Consider the following 25,591-nt stretch of genomic DNA (forward strand, 5'->3'; position numbering starts at 1 on the left):
TACGCCATTGCTATGTCGCTCACTGACCGTGAAATTTGGTACTGCGCGAGGTAAAAATGTGCTAAACGATAACTTCGCTTAAAAATAATAATAACACGCAGTGCTGTGCCTAGGGGGATGCGAGAGGTGCGTATACATCGGGCGCTATAACCATCAATGCCCAAAAGCTTTTTATAATCTAAGTTATATTACTAAAAGATGAAAGTTAACCATATTAATATTTAATTTATATTTTTAACGGTTTCAATCAGCCCCTTAAATAGTGTGTACTACGACACACTTTGTGTATTAAGAAAGTGAAATGTACAGCACTGTTTTGAAATCATTGATTTATTTGTATAACAAGAGTAAAAAATATTAGAGTAAATTACCTATAAATTAATTTTTCTTTTTGAGTAAATTAATATCAATTTAATTTTTTTCATAGTTATAAAATATATATTTATATATATTGTTAATTAATTTAAATTATGTGTTTTTTGTTAAAGAAATCCATCAACATTGGTGCTAGCTTTTAGAGTATTGATTTTTTATTTCGATTTGACCAATTCTGGATCAAGTGTGTAGTATGGAAGTTTGGTTATTTTAGCAGTTGGTTTCAATATTATAATGTCATCCTGATCGGCGGTGTCGATTCATTATTTTGACTGGCAATGAGATGACATTTTGAAATCTATTGTAGGCAATTATGTAAAAATACCTATTCATGTATGAATATAATTGGTTTTTATTTAATCCCGAAATAACGACGTCGTTGATCGTCAATAACAATACCTAATATACTATAAAATATAAATATATGTATACTGCATTATTATTGTTTTTTTTTTATAATTAATTTAATAACAGAATGTCGACTAGAACAAGTTGTACAATTTTATTTTGAACCCATCTATGATAATGTTCACACTCATTACAAAATCAGGTACAAAATTATTTTTTATGCAATCGAACAAATTTGATTTGTAAGTAAATGATACCGGTTTAGTATAATAAGTACTTATCTATCAATATTTTTTATTCTACGTGTACAGTTAGAATATTATATTACTAACCTTGAGTTAGAAATGTACAAAAAAAGTTAAATCTAACAAATCTCTCACCCTTATTCTTATGTTATCTCATAATAGGTATAAACATACTTGGTAGAGAGGATGAGGGTGCTAAAAATGATTCTTGGCACAGGGTACTGATAATGTTAGGCACGGCGCTGATAACACGTACCTTACCTATACGCATAATATACATAATAACATAATATGTTGAAACACTGTAAACCATGCATGAATTCAGGAATATTTTTTTGGGCGGACCTGTAAATTTAACCATAAAAGATAATATAGTAAAATTATGATTTAATTAAGAATAATTTTCATTTAGTCATAAATATTTCAATAAACAGTCCAGTACTAATAATAGTAAAAAAAAAAAAATAAAAAATATTGAAATACAGTTATGTGGAAAAATGTAATCTCCTTTACTTATTACATGCAAATTTATTTAAAACTTCGTCTGAATTTTGTATTAACTCTTCACTGTTATTAAAATAAAATATAGGTATGCCTTAATAAATAGCTAAAAAAACAAAATAAAACCAACCTATTTATTTGGTTAATATACTAATAAAAATTCTAAAATAACAACTTAAATGCCAATATTCAAAATTAAAATTGTTTTTTTTAAATTTTGGGTGGGCCCGGACCTACCCAGCCCACCCTCTGGATCCGCGTTTGCTGTAAATGTGTAAATTGTACGTTATATTTATTATATTTTTTTGCGATTGTAGCTTATATAACTGATCCTTATACGAGTCCAAATGTGTTTACGGTTTGAATATTATATACATCAACTACAATACAAGAATATAATAGTTAACAACATAAGTATTACATTATTATTTTCTTTGTATATTTGTGCGCGATGTATCATAGTATGATGTTTCTTCGGTTATTTTTATTTTGAAACTAGCAATTAAAAACAATCCTTATGTTCGTTTTATTATCAATAATTTCGCTGAATATTTTGTTTATCTTCAAATATTATCTGCTGTTTTGTGTTTATCAAAAAATAAAAAAGAATTTAAGGCGAAATTTCATGATCAAACAAAGGTTATCGCATCTTATCGGCTTTTAAAAGCTGCGTGTTAAATTATACTTATTTAAAAGACAATTTTACGTCATAATAATATGTATTCGTTAAACTGCATGTCTGCATTATGAATTATTATCTCTATTCCAAAAACGTTTTTTGTTGTTTTTAAATGTGAGAGTTTTTAAATTAATATTTCTTGATTATACGGTATGTATCTGATCAAATACACGGGTTAAAAAACAAAAAGAAACTTCTAACACACATCTCATTTGCACGAATCACTCTATATATTATAATATATTATACACGTATTTATATCTAAATATAGTGATTAAAAAAGAAAACATTAACAAAACTGTTTAATTTATGATTTTTATTTTCTATACTTTGTCCTACAAACATATGTACGTCTATATTTATTATATGACGATGGCGTATGATATACGTATGCGTATACTTGTAAGATTTGTACTTATATACTTTTCTAAGATTCAAAAATTTAACGAAGTATATCTATCTATATTATTGCATATTTTATTTTTTTGATTCCCGAAAGTTTTAACCATTTAGATACTCGTAACATATAAATTACTATTCAAAAACAATAATGAACAATAGTTTTATTTAAACTATATCTAACTATTTATTATTAAAATTAAAAAAAATATTTACTATATAATATTATTGTATTAGTGATTTTTTTCATAAAATAATGTTATTTGAAAATTTAATCCAAGATCTTTTACATGTAGCTATTGCGTAAATATTACAGCCATATAAATTAGTAGGTATCTAATTATATACATTAATTCCATTCTAATTTATTTAATTTTAATTAATTTAAAATATATTTGTGCCAAATTCATTAAATTATTACAGTTCAACTTTTGTTTATTTAATCGATTATGATACCTATTTAGAAAAATAAATTTTATATTTCAGTATTTAGAATAAAATATTATCATTTAGCCAACTATGGGTCGAATCACTCTTTCGTTTGCCCAAAACATTCAATAATATTATCGGCACTCAATTTGTCACACCTAATTTTGTCTCATATTTTACAAATATAATTCCCTGAAATAATATTCTCTTAATACTAAACTATTCTCTGTATTGATTAATTATTTCCACTATTTATATTATGATTATATTGTTTTAAAGAATAATAATATGATGTTAAATGAGTGTGATCTACCGACAGACGATGATCTTCGATAGCTTATTAATAATGAATAATGATAAATGTGACCTATTGTAATACAAATAATACAATGATAAATATAATATGGTCTTGTTGATTTGATTATCTGAGGAAATTTAAGAAAAAAAACTAGTAATCACGAAAAATATTCAACAACATTTGAAATGGTTACTAAAATCGCGGTCCGCGACTCTTCTATAGTTTTATCATAACGCTGATTTTTTTTCTTCTTCGTATGTCCCTATATAAACCGAGAGTAAACTTATTCTGGCCTATAGTTCAGTCGCCCTTAGAGGTACTACACTTATTTCTGATTCCAAGAAGTATGGTGATCTATTTTTCTCTATAAGTAAGCTTTACTAAGTCCAGAAAAAGAAACCGCTCATGACCGAGTTCGAATTTATGACGTTGCGCATAAGCATTGCCGTCTTAGTCCATTCTGTCACTCAGTTTCTAGTCAACTGTATAGAATGTCAATTTATTTTTTATGTGTATAGAAATTTAGTTTTTATAACAAAATATGAAAGAAACCGACGAAGAATTTATTTGCCTTAAAATGGGAGTTACTACTTATTGATGGTACACAAATGTAATGTGATTTTACGCTGTATATCTTTAATTTAATATTCAGGAAACTTTGTAAATCTTTTAATGCTTAAAATCAGCTTGCTATCAATCTTGTCATTCTATGTATTAAAATACATAGTTAAACATATTTTTAAATATTTAATTACACTAGAGAAATCACTCATATGGCTTTCCGTCTAGTGGTGAACTTTTAATTAAAATGAAAAATTTTATTAGGTTTTATCACAATCTTCACTTTTATAATTTCTTTCCTCGACTAAGTAATATAGCGTAGTACATATGTTATATATTTATACGGGTTCGGGTTGTAATTACTACCAATATCATAACCAAATTTATTATACATATATTGCTGTTTAGATTGATTGCTTTCGTGGCGCTTAATAGTGGGTTTTTGAACAGAATGTTCGTAAGTCCTCCCTCTCTCTCTCTCTCTCTCTCATTTTCTTACTCCGGCTATGTTTTTGCTATGCAAACAACACTAATTATTAACTCTTGTCAGACATATTGAAATAATCGATTCGAAGTTGACCAAAGTCAATTTTTTTTTGGTAAACACAGAAATGCTAACACACTATGTATATATTGGCAAATTAACTTTAACTAATAAGGGTTTTTATAGTCGAGCTGTGTCAACAAAATGTCTTAATAATTTAGCTAGCAACAAAACAAACTATAAATATCCTTTGGCTTAATCAAAAAAATAAAACTGGGCGTTGTCTAAGTAGAATTTTGATGACTATTACCTATTTAAATTAATATATGTTTGAAGTTTCAACCATCATAATATAGACTCTATATTATTATTGAGTGAGTATTCGATATCTTTTTTATATATCATGAACAATCTATCAATATTTTACTTTAAATTATGTAATGTCAAATCATTTAATACTAAAATGTGATAATTATAAAATGTGCGTTTAGATAAATATATTATATAGCTACTGCATAAATTCTATTTACATTATCAGGGTTAAGCATTTAACGAATAGAGAATAACGATAGGGAAATTGTTTTTATGTTTAAACAGGTATTGCCGAGAGAATAAGAAATAATTTCGAATTTTTGCTTTTTAAAAATGACGTTTCAATAGAGATCATAATATATTTTTGTACTCCAATGAAAAAAAAATTCTGATGAATCATATTCCTAGACACTAGCTGTTGTATCTTGTATGTAACTTATAATCGGAACTCCTGTTTTTAGGCAATCGCCTATACTTGTCATCTTGCGTTATCCTAATAAACTTATTTCCAAACATTTAAAAGTAAAAAGCTATTGTCTAATAATAACGATAGAATATTTTATTAACTATTTATTATATTGTTCAATACTATGTACTTAATTTATACTTTATATATAATTATATTTCTACCACAAAATAAAGGAAATTTTATTTATTCTGTGTAACTACTTACTGTGTAGAGATGGAACAAAAAAATGTTAATATGATAAAGAAAATAATTTACTTACATTATAAACATATGATTAACTATGTATTATGTTATATTATGCTTTTCATGTGCACTAATTTACATATCCATTTTTAAGTCTAATACACTTCAATAATAATTCAACGTCCAATGAATGATTAGGTAATTAATCTATAAAATACCAAATTACCTGCCAATATGATATAATATGTGATGATAGGCAAATTAAAATCTTCAATATTATATTTCAAACATTATTATTTAGTTGGGTATTAAACACTTAAATATTTTAGTACACGTATACGTGTGTTATTTATATAAATTAAATTATATCGTTTCATTTAACTTATATTTATTATTACCTCGTCAATTATAACTTATTAAAGTCGTTTAATTATCATGCAAATAATACTTGAATGTATTATTATATTATTAGAAAATGTCGGCTCTACAAAGTCAGGCGTGAAATATAAAATAATCATTTTTTCTCTCTTGTATAATATTATATATATTATCTTTTATATGTGTATACATAATATTATCATAATTACATCGAATATTTAAACGGTATGTATGTATGTGTGTGTATAGCTTTAACATACGTGGGCAACATAAAGGATACCTACTTTAGTACTTTGTTTTCTGTTGTGGTGTACCTATTAACGTATATGTTACGACACGATATGTTTATATTATCATTATAATGCCGGTTTAACTGGAAGAGGTCGTAATAACATGTTCCGCGGGCCTAATGCGATGTACGTTTTATGCGAATTATGTGCTAGTGTACACAAATTAATAAAATATATTTGTAGGTATATACCTACAAATAGTAGCCTCTATTTAGTATCCCCGGTTCAATAAAGAGTACAAAAAATGGCCATGCATTATAAAAATACACGTCACACGAATGCGTTTTGGCCGTCGATAAACGATGTCATTTACAAACACATAATTTTACTGTGATAAATGTGTTTTTAATTTTTCTCGATATTCTCCCTTAAAAATTGTGTGCTCGTGTATAAGTAATAATATATAGGTTTATTTTCATAAACTACTTTTAACATTTCATTTCCATTAGTCATAATTACAAAAAAAAAAAAATTATAATTTATAATTTTTAAATAAAGTCAACAATATTATTCTAGAAAATTTGGTATTGATTTTAGAGTCTACAGTGACAATATAACTAATCATCACACTCAAAAATTCAGATCGAAAATTATATTTTACTATTGAATTATTACAACATCTATACAAACATATTATAATACGATTTAGAAATATATATTTTAGTTATATTTTTCACTGGAATAATCGTTATCATGTAAAATATAATTTTAAAAAAAAACATACAGTTTTTAACTTATTGATCAAATCAAGTTAAATTATTTCAATTGTCATTTTAAAAGTTGTCATACTTAAAATCTAATATTTAAATTTCTACCTAAGACTTGTCCGTGGGTTGTACACGTTATTATTGTTTGATCTTTACATTTACACATTTTAATACTTTTTAGTTTTTACTTTAACACATTAATACATTATACAATTTATCAATTTTTACAATTTTTTAGAAAAATGTTGATGCACCCAAATAATCAACCCATGTTTAAGTTTTAATTGATGAGGGTTTTATGAACAAAATGAGTTTGTTTTAACATGTTCGAAATTCTGAAATTACTACAAACTTGCTAATAAATTGTAATGTAAAACTACTAATAGCTACTTCGCAGTTTCACACGGTTTGCGGAACTAATTAAGTAAATAAAACTTCATTATATTATTTATATTTGTATTAATATCATTAAATAAAAGGTAATTATATAGACATTTTCAAAGTTCATCAAAGTTCATAAACTTATAAAAATAGACATTCCATTTTTAAATCGAATCTTCATAATTTGTTTACTGTTTACAAACTATAACTATTTTAACTATATATCTATAACTGGTCTTTAAAATGAAATTTTTTTGTTATATTCAAACTAAGTACGATTAAAATATTATTTTACATTATAAATATATACAACTAATATACATAATGTATGTCTTGAACTAAACGAAACTTAAATTTAAACAAATTATACATGTCTTAATGTTAAAGATAAAATTACTCCTATGTTCAATCTCTAAGCTTCCTATGAAACTGAAAACTGTTACTGTTTATTGATAAGTATTTTCAAGAAATAATTGTAATTCATAAAAAGATAAACTAAATCAATACTATAATATCCACAATTATTATAAAAATGGTAATTAAATAATTTTATTGAAATATTTTTAATATGTATTTAATTTTCTAAGCGATAATCTTCGATTCTGCCAAAGATTTACGAATAAATTCTAATCGATATTCTCATAAACATGTTAATTTAAGTGATATTTATTGATATTATTGTACTAAATTTGTCAAAACGTATCAATTAATGATAAATAAATCGCTTGTACAAAATGATAATATCTTTGTAGACATGTAGGTATGTCATAAAAACAGATTAAATACTTAATTTTAGTTGAATTTAATATTATTTCTGGCTCATAATTTGATTATATTTTGTTTTAGCTGGTTTTAGCTTTGTTACAGCTGGTCAGATATAAACTCATAAACAGAATACAAACAAATATTTAGGCATTTATAAGTATAAACAGTATATAAATCTATGGTATTATTTTTAATTGACTTTAAAAGATTTTCTGTATTAATTGTTAAGTTGTAGTTTTGCCTATTTTAATTTGTTTATAATTACTATAATACTATGTAGTTCATAGTGACATTGTAGCGACTTATGAAACAAAAAACGTTTTTTTTAAACCATAAATAATTTTAGACTTATGAGGTTTTTCGAACGTTCAATACTATAATACAAATTTACAATACTAATGTACATTATTTTAAGGATGGACACTATAATTACTAATTATTATAATTCTGGTCCAATCAAAGATCAAAGTATAAGCATATAGATACCTAAACAGCTGCTTGTATAATTTATGTATTTTCTAATAATATTTTTTGTTTAATTATTGTGTTTCTTGTCCACTAACTTGTAAATTATATATTTTTAAATCAATATTTTAATGTTATTTTCTATACTGTTGTAATATTACACTTTAAGGATTAAAGAATTTTTTTCCGTTTATTTGAGAGAGTATAATACTATAATATATATTAAGTATACGCGTATAGTAATTATTCGACGTCTTCATTAGTGAAATTTATCATATTATTCATTAGTGTGTAATTTCATAGTTTCGATTAAAAAAAAAAAAAAAAAAAAAAATCCACAATAATACCCCTCTCTAATATTATATAATATTATTAGGAGCTAAATTCATTATACTTATTGATTTAAGACAAGCAAAATTACGTAGATTAGAGAAATTGTATGAATAGAGAAATAAAAATGCAAATATATAAGTTTAAATGTTGAATACTATTATGTTATAACATAAGCACATTAATTTATACAATAATCGAGTAACGCATTTTATATTAAAAGCAACTCACTGCATTTTATTAAGTTAAAATAAATAAAGACCCCGCGAGAAAAATAACACATTGAACTCGGATTGCGATCTAATTTTTCTGTGCATGTGTATAAAATATAATATGTATGTGGTGTGTGTACATTCTTTAGTTTGGGACAAAGTAATTCTGACTAATCAATATATGAATATATATATATATATACTATTATAATACCAAGCGTTTTGTTCAATTGTCTCGAATGAATAACAGCGGAGGCATCCAATTGACTGTAGCACTACAAATTCTGTCGACAGTGGGTGATGACGGAGATATGTAGTTGTCACAAACGTAATTACAATCATATGTGTAGTTTCTAAAAAACAAAAAATAAATTAAAAATCGTGTCGTATGAATGTAATATATATATATTTATATATATATATATATATATATAAATATCAAAATTTACAGACCTCGCCCAATTATTATGTGACTGCTACTAACACTCTCGCCGCACATGAAAAAAAGAATGCTGTGTACATTCCATAGTATACCATTCTAATAACACTTTAATATTAAAGGCGGTGTTCTTGTGTCTGCTCGTTTATCTAAAATTCGTTGATAACCAGGAAGAGAATGAAGCAACAGCAACAGTAGTAATAGTACTTACTACTACTTAGTAGTAGTAGTAGTAATAGTAGTAGTAGTAGTTGTTGTAGTAGCAAAGCTGATAGGTCACGACCTTTGTTAACTGGTTAGCACAATAATATTATATATATTATATACTATGTTAGTATGCATTATTTTTTGTGGGCAACAGCGTGCCCTGTGCGTATCTTTTATTTATAATAATAACAATATGATATATATTATATATGTGTAATGTGTATATAAATATTAGATTTTAAATAATTACGTAGGTGCATGTAAATCTTTTATGTTCTACCAAACACTATTTATTGTCACTAACATTTCTGAAACATAGCATTACCTATATTCATAGACACTCATGGACATTTTTCAAAGGTATGTATGAAAAATAATGCTACGTGCATCACATATCTAATTTTAAAAAGCCTCGGTGGTAAGATGTTCATTCGCTCTTTACAGGTGACTGAATATTATATCTTTATGGAGTAAAAATCAATAAATAAAAAGTAAATCATTCGTGATATAATTAAATAATTAATTGTATTAATTCTTTATTTAACTCTGGACTATTTATGATTTGTATTTTATTTTAGAAATAGGTAGATAGTCATTTAAATCAAATCATATTTTACCTAATCAATAACAAAAAAAATAACTATATTATTTAAAACACATTATTGAGTTTACGTATTAGTAACGTACAAAATATAACATTGATTATCATTGATTAAAAAAATAAAATAATCTCAAATTATGCATAGTAGATATGCTTAGAATAATGGATTTTTCTATAAAAATATATTTTGATGTGAATCCTTATATCGCTATATATAACGCTTCTATAGCAATATTATTATTATTTTACTGACCTTTTGAAGATCAATAAACCAATTAATAAATTACGTAGGTATATAAATCAAGTTGATTTGAACTATAATATTACAAGATTATTTTATTGGTAATATTTTCAAACGCATTTCGCTGTTTCAACTTTAATGATATTTTCTATTTGGTACCTATATTAAATACTTCAAAATCAGTTTTATCTTTACTTTGTCAAATCTTTGAAAATGTTGTTGAGTATAGATAAATATTAATGAGTGATTTAATATAATTATATTTTACTCTTAACTTAGTATTTTATTTATAATTTTACTACTTTAATATTCAAAATTTATACTCCATAATAGAACCTTTTAAAAATTCAACTGTTGTTAAAGTATAAAATAAAAAATATTTGGCTGGAAACGGTGACTTAAAGTATACTTATATATCATTACTCGTGTCTCTTATAATGTAACATTTAACCGAGGACTGTACCTATCTATTTTTTTCTTTTTAACCATTTTCATTTTGTACTAAGAAAAAAATTATTTTAAAATGTATGAAAAAAAATTCTGCTTAACTTAAAAACTTTACATTCGAAGCACACGTAGTGTGGTAGTGATTATTAATATATATTATATTATTGACTAATAAAGGTTATTCATCAGTAACCGTAATTATTAGGCTTGCTTGGGGTCGCAAAATATGCCCTTTTCAATAACCGCATTTTGAGGGTTATAATAGCTATTCCAAAAAATTGTATATTTTAATTTTATTTATATTTCTACAGACAATTGACTGATAATTTTCTTTCTGTTTTTTTATCATCAACGAATACGTACTTATTTATAATATATTATAATAATTAATAATCTAATAAAAAAAATGATTATTATACCTAATAACTAAAAATGTTTTATTATGTTCTATGGTTGAAAACAACATTCGCGAATACATGCAGCTATTATCTCGTTAGATTAATGTGATTATTATATCTTTTTAACAGAATATACTATTCTTTGTCATCACGTGAATTATACATTATTATTATAGTACCTATATACCTTATCTATCTATAAGAGAAAGATATCAAATGTAATACGATCGGGTTGACGGGTTCAATCAACCATTTTGTTTTGTTTCTCTGATTGAATGGAGAAAATCCATTTAGAGTTTGTGCAAAAAAACTGTAAAAACCAGTTTATTGGATTTGTATTTTATTCCATACGTTATTTTCTTGTACGTCACCGTCATCCTGTATAACAAAACAAAAAACCTGTTATTACTGTATACTTACCTTTTTTTAATTTTTTTTTTTTTTTTAATCGGTCGGTTGGTTTATTCAAATCGAACCGGTCGCAGTCGTCGCTTTTTTCGTATATGCACACACAAAACTATATCGTGACTATTATGCCCTTAAATTACTGCAGGCAAGGGGTTTAATTGTGGCCCGCTTACAAATTAAAAAAATATATAATATTATGTATATATAAACTAATAAAAAATAAACACCGAAATGTTTTCCAAAACTTATACATAATAAATAAATCAAATATGTACCGATGGCATGTACACAGCAGACCACCGCAGAGAGTCTTAACGACTAAATTAGGTATATACATGTAATATGCATTTAACTAAATATGTTTGGTTTTTTCTACTATATATAATATATACATTTATATACCCGAGTGTTTATTCCGTCTGCAGCCGGTTTGGATTGGGCTACAATTGTACATTATATACCGAATTAATGACGTAAATTAATTTTTAACCCTTCGTTTAGGGTCCAATGATCATAGAAAGATATAGAAATAAGACGGCTCATGCGCACCAAAATATCTAAATACTATACCTATCACATATATATTATTAAAGTCAGCATCATTATATATGTGGTAAAAAATGTTTAATGTTTGATAATACCTATATAATATAGTAATCATTTTATTCTTTCTTTATATAATACCAAATTATTTAGTCGTAGTAGAAACATACATAAGTTTTCACTAAATATTTCAATTTCAGTTTTTAATAATATACATATTATATTCGCGTATAGTGGTCAAACCAAAGAACCTTTAAAATCCTTTTTTTTTAAATCAAAATCAATGTATAGCTATATTAATTACCGTGTTTGTAATATAATAAAAAATACTTATTTAGATTGATTAAATTATTCTACTTAACTGTTAATTTAAGATTCGTTAGTAAAATTATCTTGTGAAAAATAAAATCAATTGCTTTAACTGATATAGTCATTGATATTTTTTAATAAGTTTTTTAACTAATATACTGCTATAATCAGCAGGTAGTGAATATAATAAATATTTACTATAATTGTATTTAAAAACGCAATTTATATGGTATCAAGTACTTAATTTTCTAAAGTATAAATTATTATTAGTTTTATTTTATAAGATAACTCGGTTATTACTAACGGGATTAAAACTATCGACAATTCGGTCTGAAAATAAGATAAATAATCGCCTTAAGCAATAAGTTATACATTTTTTGTGCACCTGTATAATGGATAAAATAATAAATTAATTTTAATATTTTAAGTTCGATTTAATCGATATTGTCTTTTTTAATGAAAAATACTAAAACGATATATTATATACTTTACAGCTAAAATATTGCAATATAAATAAATACTTGGTAACTAAAATAATAATAGCTTGTAAAATGCACATAATGTGATATAATGTGTATGATGTATTTTATAGGTAGATTGGTGTATATTTACACTTACTTTTATTTGAAAACATGCCGCTTTTAAATAGATTGTTTATGTAAAGCGATTTGGTCAAGCGTCAGCAAATTTTGGCATAAATTGTGTTATATTAAGGTTATTTAAAGTTGATTACTTAATCAACAGAAAATTTTAGTTTAAACACTAATATAATATGTATTTATTAACATAATATAACTCTAATATTGGCATGTACTCCAAAACGAATCGTAAACATAATAATATTTTGTCAAATTTTAAACGTGCATTGCCTCTATACGTGTTTTTGGTTAACTAAAACGTATAAACTTTATGTATTTGTGTTATATATCTATTTTATTTTCAACACAGATTAAATGTATATGTATATATGTATTAATAAAGGGATTTAAATTCTTATTATCCCTCTTATACGTCTTATTCGAACGGCATTTCGTATACAGTCTACCTACACCTCTCGATAGTAATATCATAACATAATCACTCATACCCGCATTTACATAATATATCATCATTTATATCATTAATAAGGCTGTCCTCGCTTGTATAGTTATGAGTGTTATGACCAAGAATAGTAGAGATGACAGCCACGTTTTATTTATTTATTTATTTATTTTTTTTTTTTTTTAACGAGCGTATAAATAAATATACGAGGTTTATAGGTAGGTGATTTCTTACATATTATAGTGTTTTCGTTTTTTTTTTCAGATAGATATAAGATATAATATCTGAGTATAATATAGGCACTCGTGTAATTTTATTATTGTTACTACCATCGTGTAGTAATTGTAATAGTATAAGCCTATAACTACCTACTAAAAATAGCGTATTTACTGCTTCTATTGCATGCAGTGAGCAGGTGAAACACAATTTACCCTTCGCTCTCTACTGCCGTGCATGAACCCTCATATAGATGTATCCATTGTGAATTTTTCTACGAAGACTTAATATGTGTTTGCACACTGTGTACACGAACATTGTCTTCTCAAGCTAGACAAAAATGTGTCAGCCATTATTAATTATTAGGTCGGTTAAATTTTAAATTGAAATGTATTAATGTTTGCAGTTTTAAAGAAACAACTCATGGCTAAATATAATACACAATAATTAAAAGAAAAAGAAGATTTAAATGATAAAAAATCAAAAAATCGATTTAGACATTTTATATTATTATTTTTTAGCGCGGAGTGTCCTTGTTTATATATCTATGTAGTGAGTAGTTAGGACTAGCCAACGTCCACAGCATTACACACAAACACACATACATACACACACAAGTATAAGTAGTTATAGTCGTATAATGATAATAATAATATACATAAAATGCGTGAGTGTGTGTGAGTGCGTAGGATTTGTTTGACCTCTGATACGCTCGTGGCAAAAGGATCTAAAAATAGACTAATTTATCTCGACCAGTGCTTCTCATTTTTATTGTGAAATTTTTATCTTAAAAACCGAAACTTCATCTTTTAATGTGATGAGTGGTGACATAGTGAAGATGGTACCCGATTAATGATTCTACTTATATTTTTTTACGCCAGTTTTTTTAAATATAATATGTTTTATATTTGTATTTACAGATTCGAAATGGTAACGCGTCGAAATAAGTTGCTTTCAAAAATGGAGCTATTGGTTTGCAGGTATGCCTACTTTTATTTTATGCAACATACGTGCATTACTTCCAGTAGTTATTTAATTGTTAAAACTACAAAATCAATAAATATTAATTACATGTTATCACGGAAGCATGTACATATTATTACAATAATTTAAAAATTGCACAACTTTTCTTATAGCTTCGTGTGCTTGGTTATTATTTGTTATGAAATAATAACATTTAAATTTTAATCGTTCATCTACTTTTAATTATATTTAGATTCTAGATTTATTCATAATTGTCATAAATTATTTTATAAATACAACTATCAAAGCTTATTGTAGTTATGCAATGAGGCAATATGAGTCTTCAATCTACGTAGATTTTATTCCCGAGTTAATATGTGTTAACTGTGTTAATTATAAAATATTTATTTTCAATTAATAAATATTAGGTATCTATTATTAGTATTATCAGTATTATTATCTTCCCTATCATCAAATTATCTATGTATAGACTTTATAAACTACTATAAAAAGTCATAAGACAATACTTATCTATAATTTTTTTCTTTATTCAAAATAGTCAATTTATTTTAAACTGCGTTGTATGGCAATTCAGTTATTGTTATTTGTTAAAACCCACAATATATCATATTATTCATATTACCTTTAACGCACTCGATTTTCAGGTTTTAAACGAAATGATTACGCGATTCTATCGTACGTTTTCTTTTTTATATATTTGTCTGGTTTTATACGTACAATTTATAATTCAACACGTGATAATTGTTCATGACGCCAGTGACTAAGGGGAGCTGCAGGAACCCGCGTATCGACCACTGAACCGTCGTTCAGATCCATTAAAATGGATGCAGTGTGCAGTGTGTCCCAAATTTAATCCATAGAGTAAATTTTCGTTTTTACACACACAGTGTATACACTTTGCCACGATTTATAAAATGTCTCGTGAAACATATTATTATAGTTATTATTATTATTATTTTTATTAATTTTTTTTTTAAGCAGATTAATGAAATTGACGTTTTGTTGATGTTTTGTACTTTTATTCTCCTTCCAGGCTTGAAATAAATCAAAACGTCATGGGCAAATTCCGCATAGAATTATAATTCATAAATATTTAAAAACGATATCCTTGTACCTATATATTGTTAATATATTAAGTACGAGTTCATGTGCAAACTAAGTTTAATAAAAAATTATTTTAAGTATATCATTGACCTTTCTTCCTGTGAATTATCTATTTTGTATAAACCTAAAACGGCGTAACTTTTCATCGTTATTAATATTTAATAAAATTTATATATATATGCGCACGTGTGTATGTGTGTGTATTAACTGTATTGTATATATTATGGTTTATTGTACGTACAACTGTACAAGTATGAATAAGAATATTGGTGTGATATGCATATATCTAAGAACCTAACATACCTATATACATTCGTTAATTGTATTGTTTCTTTTCGAACGTACTTACAAACAATTTGTTTGTTTTCAAGATTTAATTATTTCCAATTCAAGTCACTCTCGCTTAAAATCGCTATTAATTGTTATAAAGTTTTCTTATAAAATATGCTGATCAGTGTAGAATTTCTTTATATATATACCTAACACTAATATTATACCTAATCAGCGAATATTAATTTAAATTATTTTTATGATCACGTGTTAAATGTTAAATGTTATTTTATATCGTCATAATTTGTTTAATAATTAATTATATAACTTAACCTTATACATCCCTTTCACAGTAAGATGTTAACCAATCAATATTATGTATTATATTACAAATATATTGGTATACTATTATATTATGAGTTACGAATTTATGGAGGATAACCCCCTTATTCATCATATAGCGTCATAGGTTTTTTTTTAAGTCAACATTATAAATATAGTAAATAAATGTCGTATCAATCAATTTATTATTGATTTGTAAAAAAAAAAAAAATACAATATTTTTATAATCTCTTTAATATAATATTTTTTAACAATATATGATTTTGAATTTTTCGAGTACCTATACCAAATAGTATTTATACAATTACTAAGTTTCCCATAACTACGAGTATAATTATCTCGATATTATAACAGTCATCACAAAGATGCATCTTATTTTCTTTCATGCTTGATTGTGGTTTAGTATTATTCGATTTGTAAGAAAATCATCTAAAATATAATATATTTAAAATATGAATACAGCTGGGTATAGACCCAGAAAAAGTTAGATTATTCTGAACCCCATTAATTTATCGTATATGCTTATAAAAATGGCTAAATTAAAAAATATGTGCATTTGATCATTTTTGAAAATGCATCATGCAAAAATATATATAACTACTTGTATTTTCCACGTATTCTCATACATCTAATGAATTACGGTATACTTATATACGTGTAAATATTATGATTACAAAAATAAATTGCGTTATTCGTGTAGTGAACTTATATTATTTACTATCGATTCTCAGAATATAGTCGATACTCGATATAATATGCGATAATATATAAATTATACATTGTTAGTTATTACGATTTCTGAAGAATTGTCAGTTGCTTTTTTTTTACTTTTCCTAGATGTTGGTACATAATATTTTTATATTATTTTGTTATTAAAAAAATGGAACGCATTATTTAATATAATTATAGTATGTCATGTACTCAAATTTACTCGCTTAATTCATACTGAAAAATAATACCTAATTTAATCCAAAAAAAAAAAATTCTTTCTCATTTTATAAACTTTGGACTTTCAGCTTATAATACCTCAAATTCAGTAAAAAAATTAAATTTAAATTATCAAACGCTAAAAAATTAATAAGTAAATTTATTATTATTGTAAAATATTACTATCGAGTACCAATAATTGCAACCTACTACTGATTTATATTTTATGAAAATAGTCATGTCATCATATACTAAACATATTCTATATTGTTATAATACTTAATAAATGACGTAAATAAGATAAAAATAGAAAATACAATATCAACTAGCTTTTTTTATCGGACTAAATTAGGCGTATTAACGGATGGAATTCAGTCATAAATATAATTCCAAATTTGGGACTGAACAGTACTACTAACAAAAACATGTCGATTAATTTACACGCGTGACGCATAGAAATAGGTACCTACTGCTCTTGTTCGGTCACTTTAAATGGCGCAGAAAGCAGTTGCAGTACATTTATACTTCAACATTTTTTCAAATATTATAAGTGTAAATGTAAATGTAAATTATTATTGAAGCATATATTATCTATATACCTTATTATATAGGTACGCGTTATTCGTTTAAATTAAAAACGCTCTTTGCCACCCTTAAAATGTTAGCGCTTGGTGCATCATCCCTAAGCATGCAGCGATATCTGCATAAATATACTTACAATATATATAGTTATTATTTTATCGTGGCTTATAGTTATATACATTGCTACACGTATCTTTTTCGGGCAGGTGAAATGCGGAACGGTCGACCGAAGGCGGCGGTCTTAATCTTGTTGCTCGCGTTGTTTGTTCTGACCGGACCCCCTCGGATGCTGGCGGATAGTACCGGCAACTCTTCGTCCGCAGCCGCCGTCGCCTATATCTCGTCTGCGAACACCACCATCGCCCTGACAGCCGATAACGTTACGACCACTGCCTTTGCCGCCTCCAGTACAATATTGCGGAACCTGACGATCGGCTATCTAACTGCGGCCAAGGGTAAATTGGACAACCGACAAGGCCTGTCCATTTCAGGAGCCCTAAGTTTGGCACTCGAGGAAGCAAGTATACTTTAAAAGTATTAAATCATTCATCCCTATTCCCAGCCTATAGTAGCAGAGTTTCATCCTAGAAAAATATATTATTATAATATTTAGTTGTTTATGATGAGAAATTAATACCGTTTACACGACTGTTCGGTTATAAAACATTGATTTTTAATCAGAATTTTTTAATCCGATTATACTTGTTTGATTAAAACCTGATTCTATCTATTAGCTTATACCGTATACCTATAATGCTATGCCTTTTTTTCAAATCTTTTGCATTCACCTAAATATGTTTTTACCCTTAAACCCACGCATGCTTAAACGGCGAGCTGGTAGTTCATTGTTTTAAGATGGAGGCTGGTAAATGCATCTAAAATAGGTTTTTGATTTTCAATTTGATCTTGTTCGTAGATCGAGAGTGATCCACACCTGTTGCCCAATGTGTCGTTGTTATTGAAATGGGAGGACACGCATGGCGAGACAGTGCACGCGACCAAAACGATCACGCAAATGATATGCGACAAGGTGGCCGTGTTTTTCGGACCTGAGGGCAATACTTGTTATACTGAGGCGATAGTCGCGCAGGCGTGGAACATTCCAATGATCAGCTATGTGAGTATTTTATATATTATGATAATATTATTGTTGTTATTAAGTATGTATAATAATTATGCGATGAAGACAATGCAGTATTATGTTATTATTTACTACCAGATTCATATCCATGGATATATTATGATAGCAAGGTGATTTTATTGGTGGTGATGGATCCGATTATATTATCTTCTTTGCTTATTGTAAATTACGCTATTATTGAAGTAGTTAATTTAAATTTAAAATACCTAAATTGATTCATTTTAAACTATAATCAAATTTTTTAGGTTATAAATATTTGACAAACTCTAAATTTAATAGTTCCATATTTTAAAATAGAATATATTATCTTTTTTAAACTTAATTAGGTAGGTATATAATTTATACAGTACTATTTACTGTGTAAAAAACATTTCTTTAAGAAACAAAAATGTCGATAACGAGATGCGTGTCCAATAATGAATTGTTTACATCATTCAAGTATAGATAAATCATATTATTTTGGTATACAGCAAACGTATTAAATACTATTAATAAAAAAAAAATAGTAATAACAAAGATAAACACGCTACGTCCACTTTTCTCCTTGGTCTGTTTTTCTTGCCTGACCATATTATTGTTGTGTTGTCGAAATTTTCGCGTATATATGCATTTTTATTATATTTTAATTAAGGGTTGGCAATTGTTTATACATTTACAATCGATTGTCGGCTGCTACAGTCATCTCACACGTACACATATATATAAATAAGGACAATTGACATTCTTGATTGATCCGTTCAAATAATCAAAACAAATTATGCATCTGATTAATCAATAAAATAAGGTTAACATTTAATTTAAATTAAAGACTATTTGATATTTATAAAAAAAATTGTATTACTAAAATAATTGTGATAAAATACAAGGTCAACGCAAGGTTTTTGTAAGTTCTATTTTTATTTTATTTTTTGTTAAATACATATTAAAACATAAATAATAAATATATTATTCTAAAAAATCTCACATGTTTCATTATTCAATTAAAAATGTATCATAAACTACTTTTTTAGTTTTTCAAAGATTTAAAAGTACCCTTGGAAATTTATCTACGTATATATACTTTCTAAGGAAAATCGTAGCAAGTTTAGTGGTTTTTTAATTCCTTAACTATGCTCGAACCTACATTTTTCGCTGCCAGCATGGTAGTCCTTTGCTATAGACGTGGCTATTTAGTTAAAACATTGAATTCGCTATTTTGATCATGTGCATATTACAAGTTCGTGTTCTTGATTGTTATATTATGTGCGTTGATAAACAATTAGTTTTTATGTCTACCCTATTAATCATACTTATAATATAAAAATAATAACAATACAAAGAAATTTAATAGTTTTATACGAACAATTCAATATCATAAAATGTTCATAAAACATATTCTAACACTAACAAGTCAAAAATTGTCGAAGAGATTGATTGCTAATGTACCTAGAAATATATTATATTTCAATTTGATCGCCTTCGTAAAAATTATTTCTTATCCATTAATCTAATAATTTGTTTGCATACTTGTAGAGGATAACTCTGTAATAGTTAGCATTGCTATAATACAAGTAAATAAATAGCCTCGTAGGTACTCATATAATACTAGTATTAACTTAAAAAAATATATTTATATATATTATATAAATTAAAACATACATGATAAGAAGCAATTATATTTTAAATATAATGGTTGTAATTTTTTCTTCTGGTTCATTCGAATTAAAAATGCGTTTACATTTTTCTTTTACACGCCTATTCAAATATAACTTTTGAATTTCAATGTATATAATTTTTTTTTTTTTTTTTAATTACAAACATAATTTAAATTTTATACCTGATATATTTGAAAACCCCCAAGGTCTACATAATTTTTGTTCATATTATTTCTGTGTTGGTTAGGGTTCATATTATAACGAAATAAATACAATGCATATGTTTACCATTTATATTTTATACTCAATTATAACATAGCTTTAAAAACGGTACTTCACGATACTGTAAAATCTATGTTAAATGTTTTTTTTTTTCGTTTCTAAAGACTTAAGTCTACTTTTAAAAAAATGATTTACACAATATTACTATGTATATTATTGTATATTATTACATTATAATTAAGCTATGACCGAAATACAATAGTATTTTTTTAAATGTTTCCATAAAATAAAATTTAACTATCAAAAAATGTCATTTTGTGTTAAATAATATTAATATTTTTTTAAGTGACGTCACATTATAATAATTTTTTAATTTGATTTGTTATCAATTTCTAATTATATTTATCATATTTTTCATTATAACCAGACATTACTGTAAATGAACTGTTTTGATAATCAATTAAGCATATATATATATATATATATATATTATCATTAACATATTTGATGTACAATATATGAAAATATGATACATTTATATAGGTATTGAAAATATATATGGATTGCTGTAGTAAAATCTTTAGTATACCTACTTTTACTTATTTATAAATATTATATTATCATCGTTTTACGATTACAGTGATTAGGCTTTCGTATAGTTAAACATATTGCTTTTATAATATAAAATCACCCATCTCAATCCCGTCCACCAAACTAAACTTACCTATACAATACTAAGAACTTAATCAATAATTTTTTTCTTTATTTTTTTATTCATTCTATTGACAGTGTTTTAAAACTTTAAATAATAAAATAATAAAATTAACGAAAACATACTTGCTCTGTAAGTATTTTGTAAGTTGGTAAATTCACTTTTATTTTTCAATTATGTTTCTTAGTAGGCACACAAAGTGTGTTTTATGACATTGAATATACAACTAAAAACGTCATTTAAAATCTTATAACCTCCGCCAAAGTCATTAATATGAGAAGAACAACATAACGTGCGTTTTATGAACAGTTAAGTTCAGGTTATTATTAGTGTTGTTTGCAAACTTTGTGTATACATTTAGTTCATCTGGCGTGTAATTAAAATATATACTTTGTGTACAATAACAATTCTCTTAAGAAAAAAAACTTATGATAATGAGTAATCGTGACATTTTTTTTTGGTTTTCATTGTATCAGTTGTATTATTATATTATACGGCTTATTGTATTTTTTAGTTTTTATGAATCAAATATTATATGCTATATTATAACATTATATTTAATAAATTATTTAAAATTTTTAGCCATCTTAATTAAACAATATTTAATGTATTTCGTTTCATGTGCTTGTGATTGTAAATTATACTTCATCTTATATACTACATGCTGTGTATCTTGTGTAACTTGTCAAGTGTCATATGACTCATATGGCTTCAAATTGAAATAAACAAATAATTTTTTTTTTTTGCATCATATGATACGGATGGTTAATTGATTATAGTATACGAATCGTGAAAGTTAGAACATCAAATTCTGCTAAATTTAATAATTCTAAAAGAAGTTTTCATTTTTGTACTTTTATTTTCTAATAATAGGTAATAATAACCTAAAAACCATGCAACAATTTTTCCCTTGTTTTTATTGAATTTTATTTTATCACAGTATTATTTATTAATATTTTAACTTTTCGTTTAATAGTATGTTATAGAATTGCATATAGATGTCAAGTATACAATACTTCAACGGTGATTTTTAATATGTATTTAATATACTAGAATAATAACAAAACATTTTAATATATTATTATTATTTGTTTAGTTTTTTTTACGAAAACCATCACAATTTTTAGGCGACTGAATTACATTTAATTATCGTCGCTCACAACATTGGCGCATTTTATATTATAGACTATAGTACCTAAATCTATCCATTGGGGTATATGGCAATACCTATAGCGATTGACAAATAGGGTAGTCATTGTCTAACCTCAAGGTTGTATTATATAACATAGTTAACAGTTGCGAAAACTGTCGACGATAAAATCTATACATAGCGTTTTGGTTAACATGTGCTCGAACATTTTTCAAGGTTGTGTATTTCTATAAATAGCTGATGACAGATCTCTACTTTTTACCGTTTTTTTAGGTATTTGTTTTCGGTGAAAAACGACACGCGGTCGTGTGTATAGCAGTGGTAAAAGGTAAATCCGCATATAGCGCCTTTCACTAGTGACAATAATTACATTTTCGTTCATAAATCCATGTTGTACCTAGTCATTTATAGTCAATAAAAATAAATTATTTACAATTGAGCATTTAAGCTGTTCTAAAAAATTTATAACATGCAGCCTTAGCACTTGCTTTGGCCTAGCGGACAAGCAAGCCTGTTGCGTAGTAATGTCTGATAGGTTGCAGAAGAGTTCCAACCCTTATATCTACTTAAGTTTTACGTTTTAGACGCTATAATTTTATTTTGCTTCTAGTTAAAATTGGTATGATTTCCGGCACTTGTTAGATAGACAGATGTAATATATAACATAATATATACGACCACACAAAAACCACATACTTCTAATGTAATGATCAATAAAAGCTTACGAAATGCCTCAGACAATATCCATATCTATTAAATTGAATAATATAGATCATTCATTCACCTTTACATATTACATCTCACAATACCAATGAATTTATCCTAATGGAAATTTATTATGCTATACGTTTGTTAAACGGAGATAACATATGGGCGTGTAACTTTTTCTTAAAAAGATAAGCGGTACAGTAGTAATGACTAATGGTTAAGCACTCAAATCGAACGATCCTCCCTTATCATAGATGTAATATAGAAATAAAAGAGGACTATGCATTGCCACAAGTATTTTATATATATTTATATATATATGAGTACAGACCACATGAGTAGGTGTCCTTTCAATATTTGTTGGTTTTTATAACAAAAAAAACTGCAATAACAAACCAATCTTGTTTAAATTTTCTTTTTCATTATAATAGGAATGATTTTTTAATATACTATTATTTAATATTGTATAAGTATGTATGCCAAAGAAATTATTTATATTCCAAATATAATTACCTATATATAAATAACTTTTAATTATGTAAAAACGCTTTGTTATGAGTTATTATTAAGTATTAACTGTTGAGAAACAAGTTAGGCCACCCCTTCAAACCTTTTAGAACTTTGGTGCTGCGTGTAGTTCAGTTCGTACATTTTTCTGCTGTTTAAAATGTTTAGGTAACAACGCTTTTCATAAACCTTATAATAGTAGTTACAAATATTAATTATTGTTCTTACCTTGAATTGGTATTTATTTATTTTTTAACTTAAATGTTATTATTTATCTATCACTATTCACTCACGGGGAATTTGATCATACAAAAATATTAATCAATTTCAATAACACATAATATAGATAAATTCGTTTGTGTTTTTATAATATATATTAAACACACATCACACAATTTCATATGCTATATATATATATAGGCAGTGAAGCGTTTTATAAATCTTATTTTATTAAAGCTTATGAATCATTTTTATAGAATTATGCACCGAATATAACCTATTTTTAACATGTTTCAGAAATGTGCCGATTACCAAGCATCAAAAGTACCGACGTTTGCTCGAACCGAACCTCCGGACACACAAGTAATGAAATAAAAATATATATACATGTGTATATAGCTATATCTATGTAATCACCATAAAAATAATAGGCATGGCAATTGCATTAAATATTACAGGTAAAAATAGTTAAACAAGATGACTAAGATGGATATACAATATACATCGATTCATATTTCGCCAATAATTTCAAAATATGTTTAATTTAAACAGAAGATTTCTCCAATTTTTTTTTTATATATCATGTTTTTTGATGAGGAAGAAAAATATAATTATTAATTTATATTTCTTTTAGTAAATTAATACATTTTATTTAATTATTATCAATATTATACATTGTTATAGTCAAACTTTTTTATTTTTATTGACCTCGCCGAAACATAATTAAATATATTTAAAAAAAATATCAGGGACTTCTCAAATTTTGATTTTACTATATGTCACATAGGTATAACAAAAACAATTTAATAAATTTTAGTTCAGATAGTTTATATAAACTTGGTGCCGTTGATCGACACTCAAAATAATAAAGTGTAACTAAAAACGATTTAATTTATGTTTTTATATTATTTGTAGATCACCAAATCAATTATTTCCTTGTTGAGATATTACAACTGGAAGAAGTTCAGCATAATCACAGAAGAACCATGGAATAACGTAGCTGATTCTTTAAAAATCCAAGCGTTATCCGCCAACATGACCATAAACCATTTTAAGACGATTGTCGATCCGCACCAGTGCTGCGAACAAGATCAGTCGTGCTGCAACGTTGGGCACTGGTACTCACTAGTACAAGAAACCATGGTCAATACCAGAAGTAAGATTTTTTACGTGCCTTTGCATGCTACACATAATTACATAAACACATAAATATGTGTACTCCGTACACATATACGGTTGAATATCGCAACCATTAATGCAGTGCCATATAACTTTATAACAACGATACAGGGAACTTTGTGATTTTCTAACTTTTGTTTTCTCAAACAAAATTTGAAATTTTCATAAATAAAACTATCCGTTTTTTAATTATAAGAAAAAACAAAACCGATTGATTTTATCGAAAACTATGATTCAGGTATAATTCCC

At 26.0% G+C, this 25,591-nt stretch overlaps 1 protein-coding gene across 2 annotated transcripts in view; it reads left to right on the forward strand.

Annotated features, from left to right (window-relative positions):
* The window catches only part of LOC112601543 (receptor-type guanylate cyclase Gyc76C-like), a 42,858-nt gene that overhangs the window by 10,128 nt on the left and 7,139 nt on the right, over nt 1-25,591 (forward strand). For both annotated transcript variants that reach the window (XM_025349232.1, XM_025349240.1), the window contains exons 3-7: nt 14,582-14,641; nt 18,077-18,387; nt 18,787-18,987; nt 24,461-24,526; nt 25,079-25,319. In XM_025349232.1, the coding sequence (XP_025205017.1) occupies nt 18,082-18,387; nt 18,787-18,987; nt 24,461-24,526; nt 25,079-25,319 (814 nt within the window). In that variant the 5' untranslated portion in view covers nt 14,582-14,641; nt 18,077-18,081. The remainder of the gene's footprint in view (nt 1-14,581; nt 14,642-18,076; nt 18,388-18,786; nt 18,988-24,460; nt 24,527-25,078; nt 25,320-25,591) is intronic.

The sequence above is a fragment of the Melanaphis sacchari genome, unplaced genomic scaffold, assembly GCF_002803265.2.
Source record: "Melanaphis sacchari strain LSU unplaced genomic scaffold, SCAv2.0 Contig0_pilon_pilon, whole genome shotgun sequence".
Taxonomy (NCBI): domain Eukaryota; kingdom Metazoa; phylum Arthropoda; class Insecta; order Hemiptera; family Aphididae; genus Melanaphis; species Melanaphis sacchari.